The 16,294-nt window shown below is 41.5% G+C and overlaps 1 protein-coding gene across 1 annotated transcript in view; it reads right to left on the bottom strand.

Moving 5' to 3' along the window:
• LOC137372380 (sodium-driven chloride bicarbonate exchanger-like) overlaps positions 1-16,294 on the bottom strand; it is a 274,810-nt gene that overhangs the window by 171,673 nt on the left and 86,843 nt on the right. Inside the window, exon 3 of the mRNA XM_068036269.1 lies at positions 460-603. Coding sequence (XP_067892370.1) covers positions 460-603 — 144 coding nt within the window. The remainder of the gene's footprint in view (positions 1-459; positions 604-16,294) is intronic.

A 16,294-nucleotide genomic window follows, 5' to 3' on the forward strand; every position in this document is an offset into this window, starting at 1 on the left:
CATCCCTTTTCTCAGTTAATCTGTTCAGCCCTAACTTAACTTAAATTCCACCCTTCCTGTTTTGGATCCCCCCTTGATCACTGATATCTCCATGGAGTTCTGGTGAAAGATTATCAACCTGAAGTGCTCTGTTTCTCTCTCCACAGATGCTGCCTCACCTGTTGAGCGTTTCCATGGACCCCATTAAACTTGTCAAACATAATTTGCCTTCACCAAATTCATGCCTGCTGTCCTTGATTAACCAATGCATTTCTAAATGCCCACTGATTTTTATCAGAAATTATGAATTCTTAGAGTTTGCCCCCATCTGGTGTTCAGGCTAACTGTCACCAGTTACCCAGTTTATCGGGTAAGGTGTTAACAGATAGCTGTCCTGCTGCTACCCATTTCCTGCCCAGTAAGATCAAAATTAACCACCACATCTTTGTCGCTCCTTATAGTGACAGAAAAGTATCTTACCATAAGTTGGAGACTCTCTCCCATCCTCTGTGCTAGAGTCCCTCTCTCGGTCACGCTTGCGATGTTTGTGCCCACGATGCCTGTGTCGTCGGTGGCTTCGCCTTCCTCGTGGCACGTGAACACCGATATATAAAGTCCGATGACCTGCATATAAAGTAAAGAAAGTTAGATTCCTCATGTATATCTTTTCAGTACAACTCAGTTATTTTTGATGGTTGTTTTCATAGCAGCAATCAATAATGATGGTGATGTGACAGGTTAGTTTTAGTTTTGTGGTCACATTCAAAACATCCAAAATCAAACTGCAGTCTATATCTTAATCTCCTTGGCATTGGCAATTCTGATCTTTTGGAATTGTCAAAGTCCATTAAAGTTGAACTTTTCCATCCCTCTGACCCTTAGCTTTGACTTCTAAGATTCAAACTATATTCCGCAGTGTATAGCAATTTGGCTTCAGGGTGACTTGAAGCTTTATCACTGACCATCATGCCATCAGTTTCCTTCCTCAGCACTGAGTACAATCTAGTCCTGAGTGTCTGTCATCTGACATTCTCTTCATGTATCCAGCCTTTTTCATTTACACCTTCACCAGCAAGCCCCAATCCTTCATGTTCCTGCTGTGAAGAAGAGATCAGCGTTGGAGGCTTTGTCCTTGTCCTATGTTAAGAATGGCAGACTCTTTGATCTGCTTACATACTTTTCTTTCTAAATTTCACAGCTACAGAGTATTACAGCATGGTTGTTTGCAATTTGATACTGTGTTGACTCCAAATTCTCGTAAAGTCTTTGGAAGGCAGCACTAGTGTTCCTGATATGACTGTAAATTCTAATGAAAATCTGCATAAGTATCAGTTGGAATCATCTTTTACTGTAAATAGGAATCAAAATGCACTTACAAAATCATATACTTTTTGAAGAATTTTGAATCTATTATTCAAACACTGTAAATGGTTTTCTCGGATAAGTAAATTGTGTCATAGGGTTTAGTGTTGTACTCTTAAGTTTAATGGGGGGGTGCATCTTTTCAGTAGGCACAAGTTATGTGTCAATCATATAGCATATGTCCACTGTAATGATAGAAAATGATGCATCCGATCAACAAAGACTGTGCATGATCTGACCGCATCACTTTATCCAAATCTATTTACTGTACTACCCTCAATTTCATGTTTCACTAGGTAGTGCGCAATGATGCACTTTGTAAAGCAAAATGATGAGAGGCAGTATAAACTAAATCGTACTATTAAAGGGGTGCAAGGACAGAGAGACCTAGGAGTTCACATACATAAATCTTTGAAGGTGGCAGGACAAGTTGATAAAGCTAAAGTTAAAAAAAAAAGCATACAGTATACAGTCAGAGAGTATAAAAGCAGAGAATTTGTACTGAACCTTCATAAATCATTTGTTAGACCACAGCGAAAGTATTAGCCCAGATTTTGCAATCAGTGACGAAGCAAGGGCACTAGTTGCTGATCTCAAAGAAAGCTGTCCACAAAGTTCTAGTGATCTCTGTGGTGTGGTTTTCCCCTTTCCCGACAGCAATTTAAATCTGGCACCAAATCAAGGAATGTCTTGACGTGCAGCAGAAGTCATGTTAGCAAGCACCATTCACATTTAAATATTCACACACAAATCAGGAACTTAAAAGCACTTAATATCCTTCATTTTTAATTTAAATTTTCAGATAGTGAAATAACTGATTATGATTGGATGAAGATTGAAGCTAAAATAAACATTTTTAAAAGAAAAAAACTTTTTTTTTTTAAATATGTAGATTTTTTATTATGGGGAGATTTGACATTCCACAAATATAAAATTCTCAGCACCACTGAGGTTGTTGAGTATTAATCGTCTTCTTCTTCTTTGGCCTCCTTGTCTCGGGAGACAATGGATAAGCGCCTGGAGGTGGTCAGTGGTTTGTGGAGCAGCGCCTGGAGTGGCTATAAAGGCCAATACTAGAGTGACAGACTCTTCCACAGGCGCTGCAGAAAAAAATTGGTTGTCGGGGCTGTTGCACAGTTGGCTCTCCCCTTGCGCTTCTGTCTTTTTTCCTGCCAACAGCTAAGTTTCTTCGACTCGCCACACTTTAGCCCCGCCTTTATGGCTGCCCGCCAGCTCTGGCGATCGCTGGCAACTGACTCCCATGACTTGTGATCAATGTCACAGGACTTCATGTCGCATTTGCAGACGTCTTTAAAGTGGAGACATGGACGGCCGGTGGGTCTGATACCAGTGGCGAGCTCGCTGTACAATGTGTCCTTGGGGATCCTGCCATCTTCCATGCGGCTCACATGGCCAAGCCATCTCAAGCGCTGCTGACTCAGTAGTGTGTATAAGCTGGGGATGTTGGCCGCCTCGAGGACTTCTGCGTTGGAGATACGGTCCTGCCACCTGATGCCAAGGATTCTCCGAAGGCAGCGAAGATGGAATGAATTGAGACGTCGCTCTTGGCTGACATACGATGTCCAGGCCTCGCAGCTGTAGAGCAAGGTACTGAGAACACAGGCTTGATACACTCGGACCTTTGTGTTCCGTGTCAGTGCACCATTTTCCCACACTCTCTTGGCCTGTCTGGACATAGCAGTGGACGCCTTTCCCATGCGCTTGTTGATTTCTGCATCGAGATTCAGGTTACTGGTAATAGTTGAGCCTAGGTAGGTGAACTCTTGAGCCACTTCCAGAGTGTGGTCACCGATATTGATGGATGGAGCATTTCTGAGGTCCTGTCCCATGATGTTCATTTTCTTGAGGCTGATGGTTAGGCCAAATTCGTTGCAGGCAGCCGCAATCCTGTTGATGAGACTCTGCAGACACTCTTCAGTGTGAGATGTTAATGCAGCATCGTCAGCAAAGAGGAGTTCCCTGATGAGGACTTTCCGTACTTTGGTCTTTGCTCTTAGACGGGCAAGGTTGAACAACCTGCCACCTGATCTTGTGTGGAGGAAAATTCCTTCTTCTGAAGACTTGAATGCGTGTGAGAGCAGCAGGGAGAAGAAAATCCCAAACAGTGTGGGTGCAAGAGCACAGCCCTGTTTCACGCCACGCAGAATAGGAAAGGGGACTGATGAGGCGCCGCTATGCTGAATTGTACCTTTCATATTGTCATGGAATGAGGTGATGATACTTAGTAGCTTTGGTGGACATCCGATCTTTTCTAGTAGTCTAGTATTAATATGAAGTTAAAAACCCTGTTAAACCTCATTCACCAAAGTGCAAGTTTTTCAAGGGTTTTTGCAATGAGACTCACAGCATATGAGTGGATGTTCTCATCAATTCAATTGATTTCCCATTGACTTCAGTCTTGGGGGTGGGGGGAGGGTGTTGGTGCTTCAACAATGCATCTTCTGGAGAAGCATAGAATCACTGACAGCAACTTCTGGATCTCCCCCATTATTCTGCACATGGTCGGACTCCAGAAATTGCTGTCAGTTTCAGTGGAGCAATGATGGTGAACACTGAAGGAGGGGACCAAAGTTGCATTGTCATTACTACTGCAAAATCTGGACCACTGTGACAAATTCTGGGCACCACACTTTAGAAAGGATGTCAAGGTCTCGGAGAGGATGCAGAGGAGATTTATTAGTATGGTACCAGGGATGAAGAGCTTCAGTTATCTGGAAAGATTGGAGAAGCTGGGATTGTTTTCCTTGGAGCAGAGAAGGTTAAGGGGAGATTTAATAGAGGTGTTCAAAATTATGAAGGGCTTTGATAGACAGAAACTGTTTCCACTGGTAGGAGGGGTGGTAACCAGAGCACACAGATTTAAAATAATTGGCAAATAAAATGCCATGGGGGAGATGAGGAGAATTTTTTTTTACTCATCAAGTTATGATATTGAATGTACTGCCTGAAAAGTTGGTAGAAGCATATCCAGTAGTAATTTTCCAAAGGGAACTGGATGTACACTTAAAAAAGGAAAAAATTGCAGGGGAGTGGAACCAATTGGATAGCTATTTTAAGCAGCTGGCATAGGTACAATGGATTGAATATCCTCTTGTGCATTATGATTCTATGATTAAAAATTATATACAATAACAGCGAAAGTAATCTAAATGTAAATGCATTTGTTTTTCTACAAATTATCATGAAGTCTGATCCAGAAAAAAACACATTTAAATCACAAAGAATATGTAATTTCAAACAAAATCGTTCAAGAATACATTTTTTGGTAGATACAAGGTGGCAAAGCAAGATCTTGGACATGCAGACAACTGTATCAAGAACAATTATCTCAAAAATAACTGATAGCTGCTGAGAAGAGAAAAAAGACTTGGGAAGTTGAAAAGACATAAAGATAACAGATCTCCCATGGCCTCAGGCATGCGTCAGCATTCTGAGAACAAGAATCATAGGAAACCACAGCAGGGGAAAAAAGCATAAAGCTCAGAACTATAATTGCTCTGTATCAATAAAATGTTTTCAAATCATACTTCACAACTCAATAAAAAATTCCAGGAAGGCACAATTAAGGCATGTGCAATTCCGAAGAATGCAACATCAGAAGTAGGAACAAAAGTACACAGCTCACTTATAATATTACAACACTTGTCAAGTGCTAATGAGATACTTAACCAGTGTAAATGTTGAAAAGTTAGTTACTACAACTGTGAAATATACTTGTACACTGGTAGCTATTGTATCAGAGAAACTTGAGATGATTTTGGTGAGACTCAGCTGGCTGGCTTATGCAAGTAAGAGGATTGGTTTGCACATGAATTGGACCTCCAGCTGCACAGTAGTTTTGGGAATTTTAGTCTGATCAAGGGATGCACGTCAGCATGTGCTGGGGCCACTGAACATGGAAAGTCAGCTTACCAGGAAGGAATCATAAAGCATGGATGCAGACCAAGATTGTTTTTTGCGCAGGGGATACAGGTGATGAGTTGGGCAAGGAATCCTACTGTTGGAGATATTTATAATTTTTTTTAACATAGCTTTTTGTATCTGCTCTATTGCGCATGAATAATAGCTACCAACTCAGACCCAAGCTCCTCTGCCTCTCTACCTGTTGTATTATTGTTTTCTCAGCAACAAGGTACCAAACAATCTTAGGCTAAATTGTAAGTTGAATAAAGGGTTCTTTATTGTAAAGTAACAGATTTACAAGAAAACTCTGTAATACACATGCAGACTATAGACTAACGCTACTCCAACTGCTATAACACGTTAATTGACATCACTTCCTGTGATGATGCATACTATACTCAAGCAGTTAAAGTGATATCACAACATCCCCCTTTCCTTAAATGGAAATGTCACAAATTATAAATTATGTGAATAAAACAGGACAGTTGTGAAAATATTTACACATGTATTGACTTTTATGTCCATTATTCAAGTGTCTCTGAAACGTACAAGTGGGTCTACTGACTCGACCTGATCTTGTAACTGTAGTTTCATTGGGAGCCAGAATTGTCAACTTTTTTCTCTTGACTTGCAAGTGTGTGCTGACAATCATCCTGTGCTTGAGTGTTATATGTGTCACTTTTTTAGTTTCATTCTTAGGACTCGAATTGAACAAGTTCTCGACACAATAGGGTTGTCAGGCATGATGTTGTTAGTTAATTCTCTCAGTTGACATTTGTTCCTTCTTAATGTTGCTCCATTTGGGGTGGTTACTTCATATAACCTAGGATCGTTGCAGATTCTGGACATTTCCACAGGGAACCATGTCTTCTCTTGCAGATGGATCACTCTGACCTTCTATCCAATCTGTAAAGGTGGTAGCTCCACACCTGCATGCTTATTATATGTGACTTTCATCCTTTCTTGTTTTGCCAATAGTTTGTCTTGAATTGATGAAGATCTCATCAAGTGATGGCTTGGAAGTTGTCTTGACTTGCCTTCTGAGCATGATTTCTGCAGGTGATGGTAATCCTGTGTCAAAGGCTGTTGCCCTTAAGTGCAACATGGTTATGTGGAGTTCTTGGATAGTTTCCCCACATTTCACAATCAATGACTTGACTGTATGTACCATTATTTTGACTCGCCCGTTTGACCTAGGGTAATGCAGTAATGATATTATACGATTCACAGTCCACTTCGCACACGTGTCTTGAAATGGCTTGCCGGTGTATTGTGGACCATTATTCAACACTACCTCCACCTGGGAGCTGAATAAGCTAAAGACTGCACTCATAGTGTTTGCTCCTTATGTGCTTGATGTATCTCTCAATTGACGGATGATGGGGAACTTGGAGAAGTAGTCAGTTATCAGTAGATAATTGTCACGTTTGATGAAGAACATGTCAGTGGCTATCCTTGACCAAGGATGTGACAGAACATCATGAGGATGAAGTGGCTCTTTGTGTTGGCTTGGTTGATGCTCTTGGCATGCATCACACATCCTCACTGCTCACTCAATGGCACTGTTGATTCCTAGCTGTCTCACGTGCAAGTCTTCTGGACTTCTCAATACCAATGTGACCTTGATGCAACTGTGAAAGGATGTCAAGGTGAAGTATTTGTGGAATTAACACTTGTCTTCCTTTAAAAATAATGCCATTGGATATTCCCAACTCGTCTCAATATGGCCAAAAAGCTCTGAGGTCTGTGGGAACCTCTTGTATTGTATCAGGCCATCCCTTGATAATAAGCTCTCATAATTTTTTTTAAGAACAGGATCTTTGTAAGTCTCCTCCTGCAGCTCTTTACATTTCCTCTGCCCAAAATGCATTAGGTCTATCTGGTATACATCTTCCAGCTCTACGTCAATTTCATCTACTTGGACGTGTCGTGGTATGTCTTCTCATTTCCTGGGATTGGGTAATCTGCTTAGTGTGTCAGATGTAACCGTTAGGTTTCCAGGCTTATATCTAACCTCACAGTCGTAGCATTGCACCTTGATTAATAGCCTTTATAGTCGAGGTAGCACGCTGGTGAGTGGTTTTTGCCAAATCATTGCCAACAGTTTGTGATCTGTCTCGACGAGAAAACATTTGAAAAAAGATATGTGTGAAACCTTGTAATATCAAAAACTAGTGCTAGTGTTTCCCGTTCTATATTTGAATAGTTGGCCTGAGTGGGTGACAAACTCTTGGAACCAAAAGCAATTGGTTTGCCATCTTGTTTTAGATATGCTCCAAGATCTTTTTACAAAGCACCTACCTCAAGTGTGGTCTCTTTCTTCAGATCATAATCCTACAAACATGCTTCTGTCGACAGTGACTGCTTCAGCAAATTGAATACATGCTGATGATCCTCGTGCCATAGGAATTGCGTATCCTTCTTGAGAAGTTCACGTAGAGATGATGCCTTCTTGGAAAAATTTGAGATGTACGGAGCTAAGATTTGAATAAACCTAAACATCTCTGAAAATCTTCCCTGTCTTTTGGACTAGGCATGGAATTTCCTCTTTCTTGCTGGGATCCAGTCTTATGCCTGTATCAGAGTAGATTGAGCCAAAATAGTTGATGTGCCTCATGTTAATGACACACTGTTGAATACAAGGCCTTCTTTTCTGGCTATTTCCATTAGGATATGAAGACTCCTGTTTTGCTCCTCTTTAGTGCTTCCGATGACTGCTATGTCATCTCCAATGCAGACACACCCAGGAACATTTTCAGTGTTGAAATAGATATTGGCTTACTGACAAACCAAATGGTAAACACAAAAAACAATATCTTCCAAATGGAGTTCTGGAAGTTGTTAGCTCTTGTGAATCTTCAAAAAGATGTACCGACCAATATCTGTGTTTTACATCCAACTTCAAGAAAAATCTTGCTCTCGCAAACTTTGGATTTAACTCTTCCAAGATAGGGATTTTATGAGGACATCTTTTTAATGCTTGGTTTAACCTTCTAGGGTTAGATATACTCTGATTGTACCGTCTTCTCTGATCGCTGTTGTTATAGAGCTGCATCAATACGTGTATTGCTGAACATGCCAAATAATTTCTTGCCATTCCATAATATCCAGCTCAGCTTTCAGCTTGGCCTTGATGTGGACACGGCATTTCCTTGGTGGGTCTATGGAAGGAACAGCATCATTTCTCAAATGAAGAATGAATGGCCTACTCCTGCTCCTAATTCGTATGTTCGTAAGAACAGCATCTCCTTTGAAACTGCCCATGGTATCAAATCTGTCTGGGTACCTTGTTGCAAATACTAAATTCAACGGGGTCACATCTATCTTGATTGTGTATCCTTGGCACACTGCTGATCTTGTGGACTGTCACAATCCAGAGTACACTACATGCTGATAGTCCTGCTACCGTTGGACCATTGGTATCAACAATGTAGAAGACTTGTGGTGACCATGCAGAATTTCCATAACTGCATTTCAACTTTAGTGCTCCTGCGCAGTTAATTTGAATAGTTGGCGTGAGTGGCAACAAACTCTTGGAACCAAAAGAATTGGTTTGCCATCTTGTAATAGACATGCTCCAAGATCTTTTTGCAAAACATCTACCTCAAGTGTGGTCTCTTTCTTCAGATCATAATACTACAAACATGCTTCTGTCGACAGTGACTCCTTCAGCAAATCGAATGCATGCTGATGATCCTCGTGCCACAGGAACTGTGTATCCTTCTTGAGGAGTTCACGTAGAGATGATGCCTTCTCAGAAAAATATGAGATGTATGGAGCTAAAATTTGAATAAACCTAAACATCTCTGAAAATCTTCCTAGTCTTGCATACTAGGCGTGGAATTTCCTTTATCTTGCTGGGATTCAGTCTTATGCCTGTATCAGAGTAGATTGAGCCAAAATAGTTGATGTGCACACGAAAGATCACAGACTTTTCCTTTCTCGCTGCATCTGCCAAAATTGATCGATTGTCTCTTTGCACCGCTGTCTGTATGCCATCAGTTCCAGATGATGGATCCTAAAATTAACCTTAACCTTCAGCTGGTCTTCTAATGTAGTTCAAAGTTTTGCTGGTCCTTCTGGTCTGCTTCGGACAGTCCAGATGTGTTGATGCGATGGAGCCCTCTGTTACCAATCGTGATTTTTATCTTGAATGCTTGTTTATCAAGCGCTATGACAGCAAGATCCAAAAAGCACAACTCAAAGCACTGCTTGAAGAGTTGGAACTCGTGGAAAAGATCTTGAAATTTCCAGTTCATCAACGGGTGGTCATGGTGTCAAATATCTTATCTGCAAGAAATCTTTGCAGGGGAATTCCCCTTTAATGGCTTCCTTTTATTTTTAATACTTTCCCTGAAGGAAAAAAAATTGCAGGTCTACTGTGCCTGTGATCGGGGAGAGTCCGCCCATGAAGCACATCTGGTGGAAAAACCTTGACGCGTAATGGTGGTGCTGTACAGCACCCCCAACTTGAACCGCTTTTCATGAGCCCAATTCTGCCTTATTAGTGCCTTTCCTGTTGGCCACCATCCAAACAAACAACCCCCTTCCTCAACTCATGCTCTCCCCGGGCACTGATTTCTGCAGATGGTCATCGAGTCTGACAGTGCCATTTCCTCCAACGATGTGCAGTGTTTTCCAAACCTTAATGGATTACCACGAGAGAAATAGTCATTCCCAATGTCTTGCTCCAGATCACTGTCCTGCATGAATACTGTTACTGGCACGCTGAGCATCTCAGCACTATGGCTACTCCATTGTGTTCCACTGCCACCACATTATGTTATTGCTTTCTCAGCAATAAGGTATCATACAATCTTAGGGTGAATGGCAAGTTGAATGAAGGGTTCTTTATTACAAAGTAACAGATTTACAAGAGAGCTTTGTGATACATGTGCTGACTGTAGACTAACATTACTCCAACTGCTATAACACATGTTGGTTGACATCATTTGCTGTGCATACTATACTCAAGCACTTAAAGTGATATCATAACACTACCCATTTCCTGCACTCCCACCCTTCTCTCCTTCTATCTTCTTTGCCTCCACCTTCGCTTCCCTTATTCCCTCACCCTCCCCAACTAACTGTCCATAACCACTCTCTTCTCTAGGCCACGCAATTTTCAATGAATTTCGCTTCCTCCATTGTCCTACACTAGTCCTATTGAAATAGCTCATGGCGTTCCTCTTCCTCAACCTGGGCATCTTTCACTATGTTTATTGCAGCACATGCTATGGACTCTGCTTCTATAGTCACCTTAACTGCCTCATGTCCCCTTCCTAGCACCTTACCCTTGTCTCTGCTTGAATCCTTTGATACCAGAATACTACTCGTGCTAGATTCACCATCGACGCCCATGTATACAGAAACAAACCGTTCTTGGGAACTTCCTGCCTAGCTCTTTCCATCTTGATATTTTCCTCTCGGCTTTCAAAAACCACAAAGTTTTCCACCTCAACTGAACCTTCAGGCATCCCAACTTTGCATAACCCTGCCCAATTTCTGTTTTTCCTTCCTACTCAGTACCCATTGTTTTTTCCTCCTTAATATGAAGCTTTGAACTATTTTTGCAGCATGAGCAGAACTCGAGAATTAAAATTTATTATTGTGTACATGAGGAACTGTCATTGTAGTTGTATTGAAGAAGTTTTTTTGCTGGAATATGGGTGGTGAAAAAATATATTTATGAGCAAAAATCTTTGCAGAATATGATGAGCAAAAAACCCAGCAAAAATGAATGAATCTGAAAGGAGAGCAACACAGAAACTTAAAAACTTAGCAAATGATATCAACTGACCAACAGCACTATATGCAAGTTAACCATAGAGACCACGAAAAGCCATGGCAACCACATCCTGACATCTGCCACTGCTGATAAATTTGGTCACTGACAGCACTAGAGTATCTGGGTGCAGATTCTTTTATTTAAAAAATCGAGCTTAAATGTTTAGACGTCCAGCAGTTCAAATGGGTCCAATGCTGTCATTCAGTAGCTGAGTATATCTCACTTCACCGGGTATACTAGCCATTGATACTCTGCTGGGCCACTGAAGGTCAGGGTCAAGGTAACTCCTAGTATTAGAAGCCCTTGTCCTCTCCTGTCTAGATGGCAGGCTAACTAGGGACACCACGGCAAAGTTGGAACCTGATGGATCTAAATCACAAATAAAAACAGAAAATGCTTGAAATACTCAGCAGGTCAGGCAGCACCTGTGTAGAGAGATAGAGCTAATGTTTCAGGTTGATAACCATTCATCAGAACTGGAAAAGGTAAGAGATGTAACAGATTTTAAGCAAGTACAGAGATGGGGAAAGGGAGGGGGAAGAACAAAAGGGAAGAATTGTGATCGAGTGGAAGACAGGAAATATTAACTGGCAAAAGGGATGATGGTGCAAGACAAAATGAGATGATAATGGGACAAATAAAGAAACAAAAGATTGGTCCAGAATAGGTATAAATGGGCATTGCAGAACCATTACCAACAGTTGCCATCCAAAAATTGGGAGCAGAGGTTAGGCTCTAAAGTGCCTAATTGAAATATTAGGTGCTGTTCCTCAAGCTTACGTTGAGCTTCATTGGAACAGTGCAGAAGGTCAAGGACAGAGAGGTCAGAGTGGAAGTGGGGCAGAGAATTAAAATGGCAAGTGCCTGGAAGCTCTGGATCACCTTGCGGAGGTGTTCGGCAAAGTAGTCACCCAATCTGCATAACAGGAGCAGTGAACATAGTATACTAAATTGAAGAAAGTACAACTAAATCACTGTTTCACCTGGAAGCAGTGTTTGGGGCCCTGGACAATGATAAGAGCAAATGAAGTGGCGTAGGTGTTACACTTCCTGCACTTGCATGGGTGCTTTTTAAAAATTCGTTTGGGGGATGTGGGCATCACTGGCTAGGTCAGCATTTATTGCCCATTCCTAATTGTCCTCGAGAAGGTGGTGGTGAACTGCCTTCTTGAACCGCTGCAGTCCTTGGGGTGTAGGTACACCAACAGTGCTGTTAGGAAAGGAGTTCCAGGATTTTGGCCCAGCGACATTGAAGCAACAACGATATAGTTCCAAGTCAGGATCATGTGTGGATTGGAGGCGAACTTGCAGGTAGTGGTGATCCCATGCATCTGCTGCCCTTGTCTTTCTAGGTGGTAGAGGTCATGGGTTTGAAAGGTGCTGTCGAAGCAGCCTTGGTGAGTTGCTGCAGAGCATCTTCGTAGATGATACACACTTCTGCTACTGTGCACGGGGGTGGAGGGAGTGAATGTTGAAGGTGGTGGATGGGGTGCCAATCAAGCGGGCTGCTTTGCCCTAGATCGTGTCGAACTTCTTGAGTGTTATTGGAGCTGCACTCATCCAGGCAAGTGGAGAGTATTCCATCACACTCCTGACTTGTGCCTTGTAGATGGTAGACAGGCATTGGGGAGACAGGAGGTGAGTTACTCGCCACAGAATTCCCAGCCGCTGACCTACTCTTGTAGTCAGAGCATTTATGTGGCTGGTTTAGTTTCTGGACGACATTCAGGCTTGGGCTGACAAGTGGCAAGTTACATTCGCACCACACAGGTGCCAGGCAATGACTATCTCCAACAAGAGAGAATCGTCCATCTGCCCTTGGCATTCAATGGTATCATCACTGCGGAATCCCACACTATCAACATCCTGGCGGTTACCATTGATCAGAAATTGAACTGGACCAGCCACTTAAGTACTGTGGCTATAAGAGCAGGTCAGTGGCTGGGAATTCTGTGGAACTATATCACTGTTCCCTCAATGTCGCTGGGTCAAAATCCTGGAACTCCCTTCCCAACAGCACCGTAAGTGTACCTACACCCCAAGGAGTTTTTATTTATTCTTTTGTGGGATGCGGCGTCGCTGGCAAGGCCAGCATTTATTGCCCATCCCGCAGAGACTCAAAAAGGTGGCTCACCACCACCTTCTCAAGGGCAATTAGGGATGGGCAATAAATGCTGGCATAGCCAGGGATGCCCACATCCTGTGAAAGAATTTTTAAAAATGCATTTCCCTCATCAGTATTGACTGAATAGTCAATTTAAGAACACAAGAACATAAGAACTAGGAGCAGGAGTAGGCAATTCAGCCCCTCGAGCCTGCTCCACCATTCAATACGATCATGGCTGATCTTATCTCGGCCTCAACTCCACTTTCCTGCCCATTCTCCATAACCCTTCAACCCATTTCTAATTAAAAATTTGTCTATCTCCTCCTTAAATTTACCCAATGTCCCGGCATCCACTGCACTCTGGGGTAGTGAATTCCACAGATTACTTTGAGAGAAGTAATTTCTCCTCATCTCTGTTTTAAATCTGCTACCCCTTATCCTAAAACTATGATCTCTCGTTCTAGATTGCCCCACAAGAAACATCCTCTCTATGTTTACTTTGTCAATCCCCTTAATCATCTTATATACCTCAATTAGATCTCTTCTCATTCTTCTAAACTCCAGAGAGTAAAGGCCTAAACTGTTCAATCTCTCTTCATAAGATAAGCCACCCATCTCTGAAATCAATCTAGTGAACCTCCTCTGAACTGCCTCCAATGCAGCTACATCCTTTCTCAAGTAAGGGGACCAAAACTGTACGCAATACTCCAGGTGCGGTCTCACTAATGCCTTGCAAGTGTTGCAGCAACTCTTCCCTTCTTTTATACTCTATTCCTTTAGCAATAAATGCCAAAATTCCATTTGCCTTCCTTATCACCTGTTGTACCTGCAAACTAGTTTTCTGCAATTCATACACAAGGACACCCAGATCCCTCTGCACCGAAGCACTCTGAAGTTTCTCTCCATTTAGATAATAATTTGTTTTTCTATTCTTCCGACCAAAATGGATAACCTCACACTTATCCACGTTAAAATCCACCTGCCAAATTTTGGCCCATTTATCTTATCTATCCATTTGTCGATTTTTTATTTCTTTATTGCAACTTACTGTCCCACCTATTTTAGTGTCATCTGCAAATTTGGCTATAGTACCTTCTATTCCGCATCCAAGTCATTTATATAGATTGTAAATAGTTGGGGCCCGAGGACCGAACCCTGTGGCACCCCACTAGTTACATCATGCCAACCAGAAAAAGACCCATTTATCCCGACTCTCTCTTTTCTGTTGGTTAACCAATCCTCTATCCAAGCTAATAAATTGCCCCTAACCCCATGTGAACTTACCTTGTGTATTAACCTTTTGTGCGGCACCTTATCAAATGCCTTCTGGAAGTCCAGATAAACTACATCTACAGGATCCCCTTTATCCACGTTGCTTGTTACAGCTTCGAAGAACTCTAGCAAATTAGTCAAACATGATTTACCCTTCATAAAACCATGCTGACTCTGATGGATTGCATTTTGACTTTCTAAATGTCCTGTTATTACTTCCTTAATAATGGATTCTAACAATTTCCCAACGACAGATGTTAAACTAACTGGTCTATAGTTTCCTACTTTCTGCCTCCCTCCCTTTTTAATAAGGGCATCTCATTAGCTTTTTTCCAATCCACTGGAACCTTTCACGTATCCAGAGAGTTTTGGAATATTATAACCAATGGATCCATTATCTCCACTGCCACTTCCCTTAAGACCCTAGGATGTAGGCCATCAGACCCTGGGGCTTGTCTGCCTTCAACCCCAATAGTTTGCTCAGTACTTTTTCCCTAGTGACGATGATTGTTCTAAGTTCCTCCCTTTCTATAACCTCTGCATTACCTGATACTACTGGGATGGTACTGGTGTCCTCCACCGTGAAAACTGAAGCAAAATACTGATTTAGTGTCTCTGCCATTTCTGTGCTCCCTTCTATTAACTCCCCAGTCTCATCCTCCAAAGTACGAACACTCACTTTAGCTACTCTCTTCCCTTTTATATACTTATAGAAGCTTTTGCTATCCATTTTTATATTTTGCACTAGTTTTCTTTCATAATTTACCTTTACTCTTTTTATTACTTTTTTAGTAACCCTTTGTTGATCTTTAAAAGTTTCCCAATCTTCCAGCCTGCCACTGGCCTTTGCAATATGGTATACCTTAGTTTTTGTCTTTATGTTATCCTTAACTTCCTTGCTTAGCCATGGATGTTTTTTCCCCCTCTTAGAATCTTTCTTCCTCTCTGGAATATATATTAGTTGAGTTAAATTGAATATCCCCTTAAACATCTGCCACTACTCATCAACTGTCCGACCATGTAGTTTTCCTACCCAGTCTACTAGGGCCAAATCTGTCCTCATACCTATCTCATTACCTTTGTTTAACTCCAGAACGCTCGTGTGGGACTCCAGCTTCTCGCCCTCAAACTGAATTTGAAATTTTAGCATGCTATGATCACTTTTCCCTGGAAGATCCTTAACAATGAGATCATTTATTTATCCCACCTCATTACACAACACCAAATCTAGAATAGCCTACTCCCTAGTTGGTTCCACAACATATCGCTCCAAAAAACAATCTCTAATACATTCAATGAACTCTCCCTCGAGGCTACCGATGCCAATTTGACTAATCCAGTCTATATGCATATTAAAATCACCCATGATTATTGTCGTAATGATTTTTAACAATGATTACAATGCTCACCATGCAAATTAAAATCTGCAGCTTACTAACCAAATCAGCAACTTAAACTTGTTATTGTGCTTTCCCTAACACCAAATATTCTGCGACTTACCAGCATGTCTGGTCTCTGAGCTCATGGGTTTTTCTAAGTATCCTGTGTATTTTAAACCCTCACATACCACTTATAGTAACACAAAATACAAATCAAACGGGAACAGAAACAAGATTTTTATTTTTGTCCTATACATTTATCCAGTTTCTTATACTCAATATTTAGATCCATGGCTTCCTAACTAGCTGCTAAAAATAGGTTAGTCCATCCAATGGGAAAACAGAAATCATTGAAATTTACTGGTCTAATTGCAAATGAGTCCTTTGAGAATGAATGAATGAAAATGAATGCAACATATAGTAATTTAGAAAAAAAATTGAGCCTAAAACAAAATCCATGCTTTCACTGAGACTGTTCAGTTG

Source organism: Heterodontus francisci, chromosome 7 (genome assembly GCF_036365525.1).
Source record: "Heterodontus francisci isolate sHetFra1 chromosome 7, sHetFra1.hap1, whole genome shotgun sequence".
NCBI lineage: Eukaryota > Metazoa > Chordata > Chondrichthyes > Heterodontiformes > Heterodontidae > Heterodontus > Heterodontus francisci.